Source organism: Triticum urartu, chromosome 2A, assembly GCF_056163025.1.
Source record: "Triticum urartu cultivar PI428250 chromosome 2A, HENAU_Tu73, whole genome shotgun sequence".
Taxonomy (NCBI): Eukaryota; Viridiplantae; Streptophyta; class Magnoliopsida; order Poales; family Poaceae; genus Triticum; species Triticum urartu.
In genome coordinates, this window is record NC_141874.1 from 354,283,213 (window position 1) to 354,303,746 (window position 20,534).

The 20,534-nt window shown below is 44.9% G+C and overlaps 1 protein-coding gene and 1 pseudogene across 1 annotated transcript; both read right to left on the reverse strand.

Annotated features, from left to right (window-relative positions):
* Positions 1-1,016: 1,016 nt before the first annotated feature.
* On the reverse strand, positions 1,017-18,177 carry LOC125537192 (THO complex subunit 4D). The gene is made up of 5 exons (XM_048700495.2): positions 17,982-18,177; positions 17,727-17,888; positions 10,531-10,599; positions 10,258-10,442; positions 1,017-1,597 (listed from the first exon to the last, which is right to left on the reverse strand). The coding sequence occupies exons 1-5, from the start codon at positions 18,126-18,128 to the stop codon at positions 1,348-1,350; spliced, it is 813 nt and encodes a 270-aa protein (XP_048556452.1). The 5' UTR covers positions 18,129-18,177; the 3' UTR covers positions 1,017-1,347.
* Positions 11,172-17,720, reverse strand: LOC125537193 (uncharacterized; annotated as a pseudogene).
* Positions 18,178-20,534: the final 2,357 nt, after the last annotated feature.

The window sequence follows — 20,534 nt, forward strand, 5'->3', positions numbered from 1 at the left end:
ACATATTTGGATAGAGAAAGTGGTTAAGGGTTTTGAAGCAATATCATTAAGCACTTGAGCAAGTAGATCATAATCAAAACCTAATGCCCTTTTAATAATGTTGGCTTTCTTATGGACTCAATGTGATCTTAGGTCACTTAACCAAAAAATATTAAGTCTTGAGCTTTTATCAATTCATGTCTTTAGTATTTTGAGGGGTCCACAATCAATAATCCTTGCCATGCCAATCATTGAACATCCTAAAATCTTTAACTTGAATGGATATTAACTCAATAAGATATGTGTTATTATGAATTACCAAAAACACTCAAGAATTAGTTGCAATTTCAGCAGGCAACCAAACACGTTCCCTCCATCCCAAAAATAAATGTCTCAATTTAATATAACTTTAAAAGAAATATATATATTTTTTCATTTTAAACACGTCTTAAATTATTACTCCCTCCGTTCCCTTGATCCCAAAGTGTCTCAGACTTCAATACGACTTTAGAGGGAGTATTATTATTGTTCATTGTGTTTTTTACCAGCATGCTCTTTTTGGTGATTTTATCCATTCAGTATTTTTATATTCTTTTTATCCGGATATGTGTAAATATAGTCTGCCTTTTCTTTTGGCCAGGCCTGTCAAAAAACAACACAAAGCAAAGCCGTCAGCTAGAAGAAATTCAATAGAAATGAAAATGCCCAAATACAAAGTAAAAAAAACTAAAAAGCCCAGCCCAACAAATGCTGCATCGATCCAGACAGAAACAGCACATCTACAAGAAACAAAAACAGTTGCTAAAAAAAAAGAAACAAAAACAAAAATACAAGAACAGAACAAGCTAAAAAAGGTGTGCTGCATAGGAAAAAGGGACCACACAAAGGGAGATGCTATCACTTAGATGTGACATAACAAAGTCTCATCTCAATGAGCCTTAGACGGATCTTTTTGCAGAACTCGGTTTTTTTTATCTAGAGATTCAATTAGACAATCCAAACAAGATGATACGACATATCCAAGATTCAGTTAGAAATTGAATTTAACAAGAACTAGTTCTTTGTAATCTTATTATCCAAATAAACCCCAAGAGAACACCCCTGTTTCAAAATTAGGTAATACGACATATCCAGCACGGAGTAGGGATATCAAAAGCACAGCAGATGTAAATGTCGAATTAATGCCTTCCAACTTTTCTCAACATGGTACCTGACGACTAAAAGCAGAAAACTAATAATGCAACAATCTATATATATACTCCCTCCGTTCATAAATAAGTGAAGTGGTTTTAGTTTAAATTTGGACTAAAACCACGTCACTTATATATGGACGGAGGGAGTATAAAATATACGGAGTACATCAGAGCCTCATTTTTGCTTCACTGCTGCTGCATGATACTGCTCCAGTTCAGCATCAAGATCCGCAGCAGAGGCCGGAACTCGGCTGCGATCATGCCCTCTGGCTCTGCCCTGTCCCCGCCCACCACCGTCCTGGACAGTGTTTCCAGGACGAACGTTGCCTTGAAACATTCCTCTTTTGCCAGCACCGCCCTGACCACTGCCTCCAGAACGACCATTACCATGAAATGGCCCTCTCTGGTCACCTCTCTGAAGCAAACTGCAAAAGGAGTACCAAACTAATGAATGTGTGGTGTAAAAAGGCCTGCCAAAAATAAAGCTGGTTTTACATTCACTGCTCAAAAGGCCTGCCAAAAATAAAGCTGGTTTTACATTCACTGCTCAAAAGGCCTGCAGAGCCAAATCTATGCCAGTTGACATGCAGGCTACAGAATGTGGTTGACATCTGGTGTCCCACAAACAATAGAATGCATTTTGTAATATGATAGGCTGTGCATGTTAATACTCTAGAAAATGTACAAGTGGGTCAGTATCTACAGGCATGTGGCTGGAATCAGTTTTGCAAATCCAAATGAGGAGCCACAACCCTTAAGTCCATAATCAGAATTCTTCAGGTGCAGAAAACTCACGTTCAAACTTCATTTATGTGCGGTGAAACAGCCTCTGGACTACCGAGTAGATGCAACTGTCCAAGGTCAAAATCATAAAAAACCTCTGTCCCAACATATAGGTTAACTTTCTTACAAATAGTCATTTCATGATGCCAGTCCATGAGGGAATCAAGAGCACACTCGTTATTGCACTCAAAACCCATCGCCTCTGTGGCCTGCATGGGCGTGGCCCCAGCAGCGCCAGGCTCCACGCAAAGAACAAGGAACCTGATGGACCTGATGCAAAGCATCTTATGGACATCACCATGAACCCATCAAACGCCACAAGCTTCAAGTGGACCATTGACAAGGGCACGTGCAGCACCCAAGGTGACATCCTTCCTATACGAGCTCCCTATACTTGCATGTGAGACATGACTTCTACCTCAAGGAGGAACGCTATGTGTAGTTAGGTGCGATGAAATCGAGCATGGAAAGGCAAGGAATGAAGGACAGGCTACGAAGAAGACGGGACTTGAAGAGCAAAGAGTACCTACCTAGGGGGCCAACCAGCCAACAACAGAAAAGTCGGACTATCTGACTTGGGGTCCAACCCAATGTCCGACTTAACCGAGCTCTCTGAATGAAGTCAGATAGTCCGACATAATTTATCTAACATAACATCCGACATGTCAAATAATCTGACCTTATGTCCGACTTACCAAGCCTCGCTGGATCATGTCGGACAAAGGCCGGATTGTCTGACATGTTCAGATTATATTTGATTATGTCGGACCATCCGACATGCCTGCGCTCAGTGTAAGGGGGCACGTACCCGTGTACCTTTCCCTCTTTGTATAGACTATATAAACCGTACTCCTCCATTCTAGGGTTAGCAAAGCATAAACTAAAAACTTGAGAGAGACTTGCTCAATCCATCTCCTCTTAGAGGTTCAAGTCCTCCTCACTGGGGAAGAATCCCTTGGATTCCAAGGCCTCCATCTCTCATAGAGATTTGGGGGGGAATATCTCTCAAGCCCTCCATACCTCCTAGAGATTGGGGAAGAACTACCCTTGTTTCCTCTACTTTCCAATGTTTTTTGTGGATCTAAGATGTGCCTCTTGTATTGACCTAGGATTTTAGGCTAATTGGAGTGGATCTTGTCCTATTGAGTGTTTTCCTCTTGTTTTTCCCATGATTTGCACTTGTACCCTCTCAATCCACCTTCAATTCATGAAGACCGAGCCACACTTGCCCCATATCGTTTGGTATCATGAGCAATGTTGCCACGAATTGGAACCCCACCCCCTCGTATTTATAGCCTAATTTGTTTTATTCTTCCCAATTACAAAAATCCCCATAAAAATATCCTCACCCGATTTCGAGCAATTTGTTGTTTCTAGTGATGTTTTGGTTGGATTTGATCCATGGATCCGGTGTTGTGCGAGTCAATCTACCTCTGATTTGTTTTTCTCTAGCCAATTTTCCCCCAAAATTTTCCTTTTCTCCCTCCAATTTCGAGTTCTTCCTCGATTTGACGAGTAGCTGCCGAGACAAAGTCAGATTATCCGACTTGTCGAACATTCCAACTTCGTGTCCGACTTCACCCAGGAGCGCACGGTGACGGCTACAACGAGTGGAAGGCATCTTCGACGGCTTCGGACCAAGGGCTTCTTCGACAAGCACAAGTAACCCTACACCGCCCCATCTACCACTAAGCTCGCCTATGACGACGATCCATCCATCCTTTTGACACCTTTAAAGGAAGCAAGGTCGGTCTCCTCCAATTTTATAACAGTAGAGGTGTCGACGAGGTATATCATTTCGTCACACAACTTTGCCACCTTGTGAGCCATTCCATCTTTTGCAATTACCTTGAACCTACCGAGACTAGCTTATGGAGTATTGTCGGGTATCAATCACTTGCCTTACACGACTTTTTTATTTCATTGATCAGAGGTGTGCTTTCTATCCTCACATTATCTTGATGGCAATATTCTTGTACTGTTGATCTTGGCTCAAAGAGGAAAGGCAAAAGGAAGAAAAGTATCACAAAAAAGAGAAAGAAGAAGCTTGTTAGCAAAAGGTACAAAGAGCAATAGAAATACAAGTGCCAAGGATACTCGTAGGAAAACATGAAGTTCTGGCAGTAGTAGAGTAGTAGTCAAGTGGTCGAATCCTTGCCCTCTATGTGCAATCAAGCTAGCGTCTCTATCCTCATTTGTGATATCCAACCATACAACAAGATAGCGGATTTCCAACCAAGATGACATGTCATCCTACAAGAGGCAAGATAGCTATTTCATGTCATCCTACTCCATTGGTGTCATCAAGTACTCCATTGATGCCATCTTGAACTTGACGTTTCACCTTGCTATCTTGATGTCATCCTAAAAGAGGCACTATGATCCTCAATGCCGATGAAGAGTACGAATCTTATAGTGAAGGAGAACTGGAACCATTGGATCATGTTGCTCGACACCGACAAGTCAATGAAGCTAAAGATGATCAAGTCTTTTATGACAACGACTCAAGTCCCACAAGAGTCGTCTCCAAGATCTCGAAACTTCAACAACAAATGACGATGATCAAAGATGCCATATCTTCCACATCAAAGAAGGAATCCAAGGAAGATCCATCAAGGACATCATTGATGGTGGTAGTTGGCACAATTTGGCAAGTGAATAACTATGCTCCAAGTTGCATCTTAAAAAGAAGCGCCATCCTCATCCATACAAGGTCCAATAGCTTAGTGACTCCGACACTATCAAAGCGAAACACACGGTTGAAATCTCCCTCAAGGTTGGAGCATTTCAACGTGCAGTCCAGCGTAATTCAAGAAGGCCAATTTATGTTGAAGCTCCTGAAGGTGAAGAATATGATGATGCCCTTGAAGAGCCTGATCTCTATGCATATCGGAGAGTACCCAACCCTACATATGCAAGGGATACATACAAGGTAAAAGCTGAAATCCCAACTTCTAATGGAAATGTTGATATTGAAGGGTGCCTTGACTGGTTATATGAAGTGGAGACTTTCTTTGAGGTCATAGAGGTTCCGGAAGATCGTAGAGTTCCTTTGGTCGCTTACAAGCTGAAAGGAGGAGCCGGTGCATGGTGGTATCGCGTTCAAGAAGAACGCAGGCTGAGAGGAGAACCTCGTGTGAGAACTTGGCGACAATTGAAAAGTCTTTTGAAAGGGAGATTTTTACCTGCTGATTATGACCAGATCCTATTTATCCAATTCCAAAATTGTGCTCAAGGAAATAAGACTGTTTCAGATTACACGGAAGAGTTTCTAAGGCTACAAGTGAGGTGCAACCTTGCTGAAGATCAACAAGTTGCAAGGTACATCAATGGTCTCGATGATGCTATTCAAGATCGATTGATGATGCAACAAATCTGGTCCATTAATCAAGCACAAGCCCTAGCCTTGAAGGCCGAGAGGTTTGTGAGGATGAGAAAGACAACTATGGCTCCATATCCTCATACTGAAGGCTCGTCTAGGGATCACACTAATGGAGTGGAAGAAAAGACCACTCCACCAAAGGCAAAACGACCCATCTCGAAGCAAACTAGAGGCAAGGGTAAGGCAAATGAAGGCACGAAGTGCTATAAATGTGGTAAAGAGGGACACATATCCAGCGGTTGCCCACTAAGAAAATTTGTTAACACAACTATCCATGATGGTGAAGACGATGAGGAAGAATACGAATCTGAAGATGTAGAGGGACAAGAGGTTTGTCAAGAAGGTGTGGAGGTGGTATGTGTGATTCAGCGTCTCCTATGTTCCACACCACAGCCTGACGACACACAACGGAAGAAAATATTTGAGAGCAAATGCACGATGAATGGCAAGATATGCAAATTAGTGATTGATAGTTGCAGTTGCGATAATCTTATCTCCCAGAAGTTGGTGAACCATTTAAAGCTTGAAACCCATGATCATCCAAATCCCTACACTATTGGATGGATCAAGAAAGGAGTGAATATGAGAATCACCAAACAATGCAACCTGCCACTTTCTTTGGGAAAGCATTATCGCCCAAACGTGTTGTGTGACGTAGTTGATATGGATGCCAGCCATGTTCTTCTTGGGAGACCTTGGCAATTTGATGTGGATACTACACACAAGGGCAAGGAAAATTCTTACTCTTTTCATTTGGAACAGGAGAAAGATCATTATTCTACCAAACAAAACTGAAGGTAATACCTCTAAGGAGGAGAGAATAACTATGTTAACTATCTCCCACACCTCTCATGAGTTTATGGAAGACTTGAAGGAGACAGATTTGTGTGTTGCACATACCAGGAGAGCCACAAGGTCTGCCACCGATGAGAGGAATTCAACATAGAATTGGCTTAATTCCGGGAGCAAGTCTTCCTAATCTTCCACACTATCGAATGAGCCCAAAAGAGCATGATATATTGAAGGAGAAAGTGGAGGAATTGCTGCGGAAGGGGCACATTCGAGAAAGTATTAGCCCATGTGTTGTACCAGCCCTGCTCACGCCAAAGAAAGATGGATCTTGGTGCATGTGTACCGATAGTAGAGCCATTAACAAGATCACTGTAAGGTATAGATTCCCTATTCACCGTATGGATGATATGTTGGGTAAGCTTAGTGGAGCAAGAGTGTTCACAAAGCTAGATTTAAGAAGCGGATATCATCAAATCCGTATCAGACTCGGGGATGAATGGAAAACAGCCTTCAAGACAAAGGATGGGTTGTTTGAATGGCTGGTCATGCCATTTGGACTCTCAAGTGCACCAAGTACCTTTATGCACTTGATGAATCAAGTCTTTTGACCCTTCTTATCCCACTTTGTTGTGGTCCATTTCGATGACATCTTGATCTAGCAAGGATGAGGATGAACACTTTGATCACATCCGGAAGGTGCTAGAAGTACTAAGGGAAAATGAGCTCTACGTCAACTTGAAGAAATGTGTTTTCCTGCAAACACAACATCTTTTCATAGGATTCGTCATAACATGTGACGGTATTCATGTTGATGATTCCAAGGTTGAAGCAATCCGAGAATGGCCAACTCCAAAGACCATTTCTGAGGTAAGAAGTTTTCATGGCCTTGCAACTTTCTATAGACGATTTGTGAAGAATTTCAGCACTATCATGGCACCAATTACCGAGTGCCTGAAGAAAGGAAAGTTCCAATGGCAGAAGCGGCTGAAGCTAGTTTCAATGAGATCAAGCAAAAACTCTAACAAGCTCCCGTCTTGGTGCTACCTGATTTCAAGAAGACTTTTGAGTTGGAGTGTGATGCAAGTGGAGTAGGCATTGGAGCTGTTCTATCTCACGAAAGGAAGCCCGTTGCTTTCTTTAGTGAGAAGTTAAGCGAAGCTAGACAGAAACAGAGTGCCTATCAACAAGAATTGTATGCCGTTTTTAGAGCTTTGAAAACTTGGGAAGTCTACTTGCTGCCTAAAGAGTTCATTGTTTATAGTGACCATCAATCCTTGAAGCATTCTAGAAATCAAAAACATTTTGACCGCATACTAGCAAGATGGGCAGCATACCTGGAGAGGTTTAACTATCTCATTGTTCATAAATCTGGGACAACTAACCGAGTGGCCGATGCTTTGAGTCATCGTGCAAGCCTCTTGACTTCTTTTGAGGCTGAACTTCCAGGCATGGATCAAATAAAGGAGTTGTATGAGGATGATGATGACTTTGGCCATGTTTGGGTGAAGCACGTCAAGGCTAGCCATTAGGTGATGACTATTTGGTGCAAGATGGCTATGTCTTCAAAAATGATCGTTTGTGCATCCCAAGGAGTTCTCTGCGTGACAAACTAAATAGAGAACTCCATTCAAATGATCTTGGCCATGTTGGACGGGACAAGACTACCGCTAACCTGGAAGCTCGCTACTTTTGGCCACAACTAAAGAGAGATGCTGGAAAGTTTGTTCAGTGATGCCCTATATGTCAAACCTGCAAAGGCCAAGTCCAGAACACAGGGTTATGCATGCCTTTGCCTGTTCCTGTCACTCCATGGGAGGACATCTCTATGGACTTCGTCTTAGGCTTGCCAAGAACACGGCGAGGGAGTGATGTTGTGTTTGTGGTCGTGGACTAGTCGTGGATAGATTCTCTAAGATGGCTCATTTCATCCCATGTCGCAAGACAACAGATGCTCATCATGTGGCAAATCTGTTCTTTCGAGAAGTGGTCAGACTTCATGGAGTACCAAGGTCCATCGTCTCAGACCGTGATAGCAAGTTTCTTGTTGCATTTTGGCTCACTTTGTGGAAGCAATTCAACACTGAATTGAAATTTTCTAGCACTGCTCATCCACAAATAGATGGACAAACGAAAGTGGTGAACAAGTTTTTGGGTAATCTGATCTGTTGCATTTGTGGAGAAAGAAAGGGACAATGGGATTTGGCTTTATCTCTTGCAGAGTTCTCCTACAATAACTCCAAGCATAGATCCAAAGGAAGGAGCCCTTTTTCCATTGTCTACACTAAAGTTCCAACACATGTGGTGGACCTGGTGAAGCTACCATCAAGGGGAAACTCAAAATCAGCATTGTCCTTTGCTGATAATTACACTAAGTTATTTGAAAAGATTCATGGTGTTCTGGAAGCACAAAATCAGAAATATAAACAACTTGCTGACTGCAAAAGGATGCCAAAATCATTCCAAGTTGGTGATAAGGTGATGGTATACCTCCGAAAAAAGAGGCTACCTTTAGGTGTTAAAGAGAAACTTAGGCAGCGAAGGTATGGACCCTTAATGGACCCTTCTCTATCGTGAGGAATGTAAATGATAACGCTTAGGGTTTAGGGTTTAGGGTTTAGGGTTTAGGTGTTAAAGAGAAACTTATCCAACACTTCCAATGTTTCGGACTTGACTCTCTACCATCCAGAAGAAGCGCTCTATGAAGATAACTCGAGGGCAAGTTCCAAACAACTAGGGGAGAATGATGAGGAACACTAGATGAGGAAAAAGAAAAAACAAATCGTATGTCAGATTTGTTTGGCTACTTCTTCTAGATGCTTCCACTCTAGTGTAGTATTTCTTTTCTTTTCTACCCTACCTAATATTTTCTAGAGTCCTCTAGTTGTGAGTAGCTATGAGTAGAAATGGTGAATCTTAAATAATGTTTTCTAGAGTGTCCAGCTATAAGTAGAAGTATCTAAAGGCTTCCCAAAGCCCTATAAATAGAGGTCCTCACCTCTACTTTGTAACCAAACTATATACCCCACTACCTATAATACAACTTGGTGTTTTTATCTAAGATCTTGGAGTAGATCTTGTGCTCTAGGAGTTCTGGATTGAACTCCAGCTGCCATATTGGCCTACATTCGCCTCTAGAGTGATATCTAGTGCAGCACGTTGAAGTAGTTCCTTCAACTCTTGTGCTGTACACTTTGTAGCAGTAAGGTGGAGTTGCTCCTCCACAACCCTGTGCTGCTTCACAAACAAAAGCCCTATGTTACAGATTGCAATCATCACCACGTTATTAGATAATTTAGACTGAACAACCTAGCTCTGTGAATGCTATCATGCAGCAGCGGTAGGGGCACCTACTCACTGTGGCTACACGATCACGGAGAATAATGATCAGAAGTGTTACCAACGAAACAATTTAAAACATTGACAAACATAAACAAGTGTACTGGAATCTAAATTTCTACGTTTCCAAACTCTGCTGCTCTTCCATTTGGCCAGATGTTAGGTTCAGGACATGACAGGACCGAACTAAGAACTGTCACAAAATTCAGCGAACGCAACTGAAATCGACACAATTTTGGGGAATTTTAAGGAATCGATTGCTGGTGGATCTGAGCCACAAAACTAGGGTTCGCCAGCCGGAACACGGCGGCTTTAGGGCCAAGCCCAGACACATCCAGAATGCCCTCTCCACAAGCCGAAGGAGGGTTTAAAAAGGGGTTCGAGCAGGTGAAAAGCAAGAAAGTGACAGGTTCAGCAATTACAGAGCATGCAGTAAAGTTTAAAGGAAGAAAACTACTGCAGCCGTTCATCTGGAGATCAACGGTTGCGAGCGGTGACTTGAGAGCGAAACGGCACGCTCGCTGGAGCCGTAGGATCTTCGATCGACGGTTGTAATGCGCGCTGGCAAATGAAACGGCACTGTGCTGTTTCTAACTGTTGTCTGAAGAATTCCTGTCCTGACAGGACACAACTTAACCAATTTGATGCATTAAAAATGACAGATTGCTTCAAAGGATTAGAAAAACATCAACAGGTGTAGTGTAAGAGAATGTCCTTATATGAGCGAAAAGGATATCCCATTCTTTGACAGTGATTAAACCATACATAAGAAATTTAATTAAAAAGACTAACCTGTTTGGAGTTGCATTGTAGTTAGAAGAAGTGCCGTTGTACATCAAAGGTTCTGTTGGGTGTGGCTCGGTCTTATTTCCAATGAGCTCTATCTTCATTGGCTTCCCATCAAGCAGAACACCATTATATCTCTCAATAGCATCCAAAGCATCTACTTTTCTTGCAAAGACAACTTCCGCACTTCCCTAACAGGAAAAGAGTCAAGAAAGATCTGTGGTGTAGAAACTACAGATGATATATGATACTTGGAGAAGACATTGCTCAACAATCTACCTGAGACTTCCCATCCTTATCGTAGTTAACAGAATAACGTTTGAGCTCACCAATCTCTGAAAAGAGTTCCTGACAAGATAAAGAAAAAACAAAGCCCATCGGCTACAATCACATAACAATTAAGTTATGTGCTTAAAACAAATGTAGAGTTACGTGTTGTCTGCTTTGGTCACAAATTCATAATACTTCTTTACTTCTCATGATGAGTAATTTCACTCTGGGCCATGTATTATGGGACTTGGGTTACTTTGAAGGACAAAATAAATAATAAATAAATTGGAAGTACGATATTTGTATAAATATATCACAAATTCACAATGGCCATGTTTAGAATGGACATTACCGCACTGACTCGCAACTAATCAGGCCTATGTGGTCACACCGAACATGGTTCAATGCTACATAATGGTACAAGTATGCATGGTTCAAAGTGCAACGATTTCATTAAGTGGTTCAGAGTGACTCAACTTTTATAACATCCATGTTGCAGTTGGGCCCGTAGTTTTTATCACAATATAAACATGGAACTAAGCCCCCCCCCCTCCCCCCCCTCCCCCGCGTCGCCCTCCCCACGGGCGACTCGGGAGGCGACGCAGCCTCGAGCGCTCCCTCTCCTCCTCCTCCCCCTTCCCCTGCCGCCGCCGGTGCTCCCCGCCGAGCAAAGCCCTGGCGGATCCGGCGGCGGCGGGACTTCGCTCCCAGGCTGCCTCCCCCCTCGAGCGTTGGGCTCGACGAGGCTGACGGAGCCGTGCTGCTCCGGACCTAGGGTTTCGCGACGGCGGCCCCAGATCCAAAGGGTCGGGCCTCTGGACCTGGCGTGGCGAGCACGCGGGCGGCGCAGCGCGACCCTTTGGGTGCGCGGCTGCGGCTGCGGCTGCTTGGCTGTGCCCCGGCGGATCCAGGTGGCGGAGGCTGCGGGTCACCGCGGCAGCGGCCATGGTCGGCGGCAGCAAGGTGCAGGTGGCAGGTCCCCGCGACGGCGCCACTACCCCTGCTCGACGCGACCCCCTGCGGTGGCTGGCCTAGTTTGGCAGCCATCCGACGGCTGCTGCTCTGCGCTGGCCGGTGCTTCCCTACATCGACGGTGACGACACGTGGTTTCCTTCTCGGTGCTGATGGTCCTCTCCGGCGGTCTGCTTCCCCGCCTCCTGTCTGCTCTGCTTCGGCGGTATTTGGGGTTCTGGTCTTGGGCCGGGGCGAAATCCCTGCGCGGCGATGGCCTGCGCTGACAACAGCGACGCCTAAGGGTGCCGTAACCTCCATGGAGGCGCTGTCATGGCCCGGACTGACCCTCTCCTTGAGCACCGGGGGAAACCCTTGGTCCAGTTCATTGGACAAGGCAGCGGTTGCGCCTCAGCGCCATCCCCTTCTTGAAGGTGTTGCTTGGGTCGCACTTGGAGTCCCCGATGCAGCAGCTGGAGATGGTGGCCTCCCCGGTCTTCCGGCAAGGCTTGATGGTAATGCGATGCTGTGATGAGGGCTTCAGCATAGAGTGTGGGCGTCCGGGGCGCTATGTACGCCGGCGCCGGCATGTCCAAGACGATGGCTTCACTAGTCCTGGTTGGGTCCTGCCATCCACCTGCCGTCTCTTAGGCACTTATGGGTGGAAGGTACGTTGGCCTGGACAGCCCTGGAGATGCGGTCTTCTTTGGAGGCGCCTGGCAACGGCTGTGACGCGGCCTTGAGGCTCTGAGTCTAGCTACCTCGCCGTTCATGGTTGGAGGCTGGACAAGGCTAGACCTTTCGTAGTTGCAGTCTGTAGTTGGTAGCACCTCCTCGCCTGCTCGTTTGGTGAGGACGATGATGTGTGTGCGTGTGTCCCTCCTCTTGGGAGGTTGTACCTGTACTGCTGTTCTCTTCCTGTTCAATGAAATGAAACGCAAACTCTCTTGCGTTTTCTCGGAAAAAAAACAATATAAACATGCATGGTAAAACTCGCAAAAATATAATTGCTATTTGTGATCAATCTGTTTGTACAATCTTTGTGTGACCCACTCTATATATTCAAATATATAGGTTTACTATTCTACAACCTCCATAACCTGACTGTAGAGGCAGTACAATAGATCGAGTCAAGGCAGGACACATTGTTTTTTTGAGAACTAAGGCAGGACACATTGTTATTGGAAGGCAGTGCAAAACTAGCTGTAGAATAAGTATTATGCAACCGGTTGCAGAATAGTAACACTCTATTTTAAATATATTATTTATCAAAGACTGGAAAGCATGATCATATTCTTCCGTGGTGATCAGAACTCGTTTGGAGGGAGTACATGAGCTCAATCTGTCACATGGAATTATGAAATCTGTGGACCAATAATCATGGAGATTAAGAGATGGTCTCTCAAGGAACACTTCACACTAAAATTATTAACAGATGGTCAAGACCTGAACTACTCTAACACTGAAAATTTGTATGAAATTCAAAGAACAAGCAGGATTAAGCCGCTTAGATCTGGGTTTCTGTTACATGGAAAGGAAGAAGGTAGGTACAGCACGCCACAGGCGGCTAGGGTTTAACCCAATTACAAAAGCGTAACCGAAAATGAACGAGGAGAGGGCTTTATAGCCACTACAGTGCGGGAGCAAGTGAAAAGTAGAGCAACAGGAATTAAAGCAAGTGGGCCATTGTCGGACGATCAACAGCGACACCAAGGGCTTGGTGCTTCGGATGGTCGATCAATGGTTAAGGAAGCGGCCCATTGGCGAAGCGGTGTCGTGCGTCATCAGCCGATGGATCAAAGATCAACGTGAAAAACAAGCTACCAAGCAAGGGAACAATAGAAGTGGATATCTTCAGTTAACTTCAGAACGGGGCCTGACAATTCGAATAGAAGTGGATATCTTCAGTTAACTTCAGAACAGGGCCTGACAATTCCCCCCAGCTGAGACAGTACTTGTCCTCAAGGCTGGAAAGATGGAAAAACCTTCTGGACAAACGCCGAATCTTCCCATGTTGCTGCTTCCACCGGTAGATTGGCCCATTTTATCAGCCAGCGAACAACTGAGATGCTGATTGCAACCTGTGGCCTGTGAATGAGCTTTCTCCCTAGCACAGCTTCAGGCTCCATCTGTATTACGCCATCAACATTCACTAATGGGACATGAGGAGAGGGAATGACCTGAGGTCCAAGGTGTGTCTTGAGCTGGCTGACATGGAATGTGGGGTACAGCTGACACCCTTCTGGTAGGAGCAGTTTGTATGTGGTATTCCCAATTTGTTCAATTACTCTGAAAGGCCCATAAAACTTGAGAGTAATTTCACATGCTTATGTAAACTCAGTGATGTGTGTCTATAGGGCTGCGGCTTGAGAAATGCCACATCACAAGTTTGAAAAGATTTGTCCTCACTTTTTCTATCAGCATAACACTTCATTCTTTGTTGTGCCTTTAGTAAGTTGCCCTTTATGATTTCCTAGGCTGCTTGTCTGCTCTGAAGCAATGTGTCACTTCACATATAGAATCAAGAATAGCAGATTCAGCAACCATAGGAGGAGACAATCCATAAAGTGCTTGGGATGGTGTGATTTCAGATTAGTATGGAAGGTGGTGTTGTACCACCACTCTGCTAAAGTGAGCCACAGCGCATTCATTTCTTTGGCTGTTGAAAGCTCATGCATCTTAAATAGGTTTCCAAGCACTGATTCACTCTTTCGGTTTGACCATCAGGTTACATGCCTATCAGTCACAATCACAGTTCGCAAGCCAAGTAATGTAAATATGTTGTGAGAGAAAGCTTTAGCCACACTTTTCATGTAGTAGGATGTTTCATGGGAATAAAGTGAGCATACTTAGTAAATCTATCAACCACCACCAATATCATGTCCTTATCTACTACCCCTATAAAGAACCAAAGGGGGCAGATCCAAACTATCTCAACCATTTAATCACGCGATCTAATGGTGCATAGTCTCCCAATGTTGAGCGCCAGCAAGCCACCAATCCCACCGATCAACCCCTAATCCTGCACGGTTAAGCCACTAATCTTGGTCCTGCCTTTCCCCACCCATCCTGCCCACCTCTCCCGTTCAGACGGTACGCACGATGCAGGGCGCCCCCATCGCCGATGCCAGAACCACATAGGTCAGGGCCGCCAACGGCGACCGTCGTTGCCGACCAAATTCAAAGCACCCTGTCTCCCCAATGGACTCAAACAGTGCCGCAGTGAAGATGGATTCTGCAGCGTGGGACATGTCTCTCCTGCTGCTGCAAGGCTGCTTTGACCCAGTGTACGCCGCTGCCCGGCGTTTTGGTGAGCAGATACGCCAAGCCAGATGATGATGTCATGTGTGCAATATGAGATAGTAAGTTAGGAAGGTACTGTTGGGAGACCATGTTGAGGGCATGGTGTTTTGTTACACTTGAGCCGACCTAGGACCCAGGATCACTTATGTTCAAGAATGAGCGCTCTAACCACATGTGGGAGTGGTGTATCCCCCCCCCCCCCCCCCCCCTCCCACGGGTACTCGAAACTGTAGACTTTTCCAGGAGACGCACGCTGGTTTTACTTTTGTTTCTTCCATTCGGATCCACTAGGTGGTTGACCACAGTTAGGGGCTGCAACCCCTGGTGGTTCACAAATTGTGGACAGGCAGACGGCTGACCACAGTTCGAGGCAACAGTCAATCATGACCGCTTCCCACTCACGATTGGGTCCTGACTCGGAGAGCCGGTAGGACACTTGATTGACTCGCCGGGTGGCTTTCTGGTCTTGGATATACCTAGGGCAACAACGTGTCTCTTTCAAATCTTCCGGTTCATACCTATAATGGGCCAGCAGGTGGTTTTGACAGGCATGCGTGTGGGTAAATTGGTGCAACCCTGCAGGGATAAATCTATCCGGATAGCCGTGTCCGCGGTTATGGACGACTTGAATCGGTCGACTTGATCATAGCACAACTTCAACTTGTAATCTCTAAAATTTGCCCACCCTTAATATTGTTAGTTAACAGAGTTGCACAACTTCAAATAATTAATAAAAGTTGCCAAGTGCCTTGGGGATTTTCTTCGTGGGTGATCCAAAGGGGAATGCAAGGCTCTGTGATGTGTGGCGATAGGATAGAAGCTCAGTATGGATGCAGCCTGTGGGGTTGCGTTGCACCACGATTAGCGTAATTGGTTCTTATACGCTCTCATTCCTTGTACCTGATAAGCGCAAGATGTAGCGGGTCTCTATAGGTGCTAGTGCTTGCTGCCGCTAAACACCTTACCCCCTTTGATACCTGATGCATAAATAGTGTAGGTCTCAGGTAAGTCATGCGAGTACAGCTGACTACTCACCTTGCTTAATTTACTCTTTTACGTGGATTGCCGCCAATCCAGCCGACAGCTATTCAGAAAGCAGGTTTGATGATGGATGAGTTAGCTGGTTATCATCCCATACTCTTTTACCTGGATTGCTGCCAATCCAGCCGGCAACGATTCAGGAAGCAGGTTTGATGATGGACGGCGTTAGTTGGTTTTCCAACATACCGCGGCCTGGGTAGCGATATGAACGCCTTTGCTTTAGTTTAAGCCTTCTTAAGACAACTAGTATTCTTACATGTCTAAGGTCTACTCGCTTCCGTTGTATGAGTTGTATCTTGAACGAAAGGCCGTTGTTGTATTCATTCGTTAAATTTGACTCTTCGAAGTTGTTGTATATGTATATGTATATGTATATGTATATGTTGTTGTTGTGGATTATTTCGCTATTTTGTGTTGCGACACCGACCATCCTGCCACATGGCGTGCACGTTTCCAACGCGTGTGTTGTGTGAAGGACTGAAGTGGGCACCTTAGGATCGATATTATATGGAGGCTAGTGGAAGATGCTAGATCTGCATAGTGTTGATACAGGGATGCTACAGAAACTCCTTAACTCAATGACATTAGTGGGAGCAGGCCAGTTTTGCACAGCCTGAATTTTAACTGGATCAGTTGACACACCTTCAGCGGCAATTACATGACCCAGGATCAGCCTGAATGAATGTCCTTTAATACCCAGTCAGCGCTAGAAAGCTCCTCAACTCAGTGACATTGGTGGGAGCAGGCCAGTTCTGCATAGCCTGAATTTTAACAGATCAGTTGACACCCCTTCAGCAGTAACCACATGACAGGGCCTGAGTTTGTCCAAATGAACACTTACTGAATTTAGCAAATAGTTTGTTGCTTCTGAGAATGGAAAACACAGCAGCTAAATGTTTTAAGTGCTCATCCGTTGAGGAGCTGTAGATGTGTATATCATCAAAGGAAACTACTAGAAATTTCCTAAGATAAGATGCCAGCAAAAAATTGATCAAGGATTGAAAGGTTGCTGGTGCATTAGTAAGGCCAAAAGGCATTACTATATATTCATAATGGCCCATGTAAGTTGAAAATGTAGTTTTGCAATATACTCATCTTCCATCCTTATTTGGTGATACCCACTCCCAAGATCAATTTTGGAAAATAGCTCCAGGGGATCTTCAATTACAGAAATTGGATATTTGTTTTTCACAGTTTGATAAATGAAAGGGCAGACTCGGCCCTTGCTTATTCGAAAGATCGGACGGGGAAGCTACTAGCTAACACAACTTGGTACGTATGGTGGGAGAGAAGGCAAGTGGCCCATGATTGAATCAGTACAGGTGGCGGCACGGTCCGCGCAAGCTATTCTGGCCCTGTGCCTCAACTATGCTAGATCAAGGAAGAAACTGAGTGGGATCACTCGGCACAGCAGGGAGAAGCTGCCAGAAGACTTTGTGGTGCTCAACGGTCATGTTACCTTATACAGTGATATTGCAGCAAGAAGCTGCACCTATGGCTGAGGCTCATGCTCTCCGGGACGGTTTGCTATTGGCAGGAGATATGGGATCTAATCGTATTGTTGTTCAGTCCGACTGCCTGGAGGTTGTGGAGACCATGCGATCAGACAGCAATTCAATAGGCCAAACAGCAGCAGTTTATGAAGAATGCACCTTCTTATGTCGTGGTTGCGCTAGAGTTAAGTTTGATAATTGTGAAGCACATATACTAGCTAATCATGCAGTTGGATACCTTGTTAGCTTGTGGCAACACGATCCTCTTGTTGGAGGGAACTATTTTGACTAATGAATATATTGCCATGATGGCTTTCCCCCAGAATAAAAATATAGCTAAGACATTACAGTCAACCAACAAGAATAAGGTATTGGCATGAATCTTAAGAGCAATAGCAACAGAAGAACAGCAAGCACCTGGACGTCCTCGACGGTGACGCTGGAGTCGAGGTTGGAGATGTGCAGCTTCGTGCCCGTCTCGAGTGCCTGTGGCCCGGCCACCGCCGGCGGTGGCGGGGAGGTTGCCATGGCGGCAACGTGCTCGGAGTAGACACCGTACAGAGAGTCGGCGGTGGCGGCCTGGATGGGCGGGCATCAGCTGGTGGAGTTAGGTTTCTTGCGCAGGGAGGAAGGGCCTGAAGCCCGGTAGGGAGTGCGAACGCGACGGCGTACCTTGGGAGCAGACGGCGGGTAGGGCATGGTTCGGGCGGACGGCGCCGCCCGGCGGGTGGGCCCGGAAGAGAAGGCGGGGTTGGCTTTGGGCCTGGACTTGGATTGCTTGATGAGGTCGTCTAGGGACATGTTCAGGCCACTCGACATGGTCGCTGGCCGCGGGAGGGGGAACGGGCTCTACGGCGGCGGCGGCGGCTAAAACTACTCCTTTATTCAAAGGAATTCTATAGAATTTCTGGAGGATTGAAATCCTCAAGAATTTTTCCTATGTTGCTCCTTTGATTCATAAAATTGAATCTCATAGAAATTTTTTCTAGGGAATCTTTTATACTACATTTCATAGGAAATCTAACATCCACTCCAACCTCTTTTTACAATTCCTTTGCTTTTTCTGTGCCATCAAATACTCCATGCTAATCCTGTAGGATTCATGTGTGCATGCCACTCCAACCCTATACTTTTCCTATTCCTACAATTTGAAAATCCTGCGAATCAAAGAGGGCCCGGCAAGGTTGAGGTCTGGCGGGCGTCTCTTCCTTCTCCGCAATCACCCTGTAGCATTTTTCTTTTTGATCGAGGGAACACGCCCGTATGTTGCAACGGAGCGTCTTCTTCGTTCCATTGCCCTCTATTTCAACCTGGCATTCCATCCATGCCCTCTATTTCAACTGTCGCGGACAGAAAATTTATTACTTCTAGAAAAGAGCATCTTCTGTGAAAAGTTGTTGATCTTTTTTTTTGCGGGTGTCAAAAGTTATTGATCTTATAAATCAAGTCATCAATTTTTTGGATCAAAATTTAGTGAGGCAAATGTTGTGGCCAATTGACGCTCAAAGGATGCTTGTGATTCCTCTCCTTATGCATAATATGACGGATTTCATTGCTTGAAACTATACAAAAAATGGTTCACATTTTATTCGGCTTATTTGGAGGAATGAAACAAACAATATGAAAGGAAATTGCAAACACACAAATGGTATGGTAGAACAAATGTCAATCCTATTTTGAGTAAGATTTAGCAATTATCTTGTCCAACAAAGGTGAAATTTTTCATTTGACGTATTTTGCATGGAACCCTACCGTGTCGTGTACGCTTGCTAATAGACATATGAAAGTTTCGTCCATCTGCCCATCATGTTTGAATGGGCCAGAAGATACGAATCACGTGTTGTTTCTGTGTAAGGCAAAAGAGATTTGGGAGAAGTTGCGATTGCATGAGGCCATTAGTAATGATGAGGACATCAATACCATTGTTACACCCACAGCCCCTGCTGCTATACATACTGGATCAATTACTAGAGCTCGCGCACGCCAATTGAATTATCAGGTACTTTCGTTTCTTAGTAACGATTCTAATGTCCATGAGAATATGATGCTGCCTAAATTGGATACATTTGTTTTGCTTACAAATGAAGGGCCTAGCTTGGACAAGAAAGATGAACCTTGGAGCAAGTTCAAGCATGGAGATGATGGCATGCGCAAGGGGAACAAGAACGGAGTTACAAGTGATGATTACAGGACTCTGAAGCCACCATAATGAGTGCATGAAACATGGGACGAAATATACAAGATGCCACTTCATAAATTTCGTCCAGAGACTATTCTAGGTGCTGCGTCACCTTATTATTGGGCCAGGCCCATGTATTTTCGAAGTACTTAAGTATAGGCTGTTTTTAGAGTCCGTATGTGTGGGGAAACAAGAGTTAGGGTTGGTTTCGGACCTCACCACCAAGGGCCATGAAATTCCCCCTCTCTCCTCCATATATACCGCCCTTAGGGCATCGTTTAGACTTTGGGTTTTGTTTAGATTAAAAGTTCGCCATAGCTGCAACTTCGCGTACTTCGTTTTTGTCCAACGACCAGGCCAAGACATCACAGAACCCCACCTTGATCAATAAAGCTTTCATCTTATATTCGCAATATCCAGATTGCAATCTCAGTTTCTTACTTGTTCTTTGTTTGCTCGCAGGAAATAGACCCTCGTGGTCAAGTTGATCGTGCTCCGGCATGGTCAATAACCCCTCGGAAGTTGGTTTAGCGATTGCTAAGGCGCGACATCTCGCACGTTTGTAGTCGGATTGTCAAGGTCGACTCCCACAGAAATGATAGCCACCATCTTATCGAAACATCGGGACACCTTTGCCTCTATGAGGACATTTTGCGAGAGAATGCAAATCTCAGCGTGTGATGATTGTTACTGAGGATAGTGGGTATGAGTCCGCTAGTGACTATGATGAGGAGACTTTGGCTCTTATTACACATGAAGAACACGATGGAGATGATTCTGATCATGAGACGCAATACATGGCTCCTGAAGATGCTGACAGGTACGAATGTTTAGTTGCTCAACGTGTTTTGAGTGTGCAGGTTACACAAGCTGAGCAAAATCAGAGGCATAATTTATTTCATACAAAGGGAGTTGTGAAGGAACGTTCTGTTCACGTCATCATAGATGGAGGGAGCTGCAACAACTTGGCTAGCATGGAGATGGTGGAGAAGCTCTCTCTCACCACACGACCACATCCACATCCTTACTACATCCAATGGTTCGAC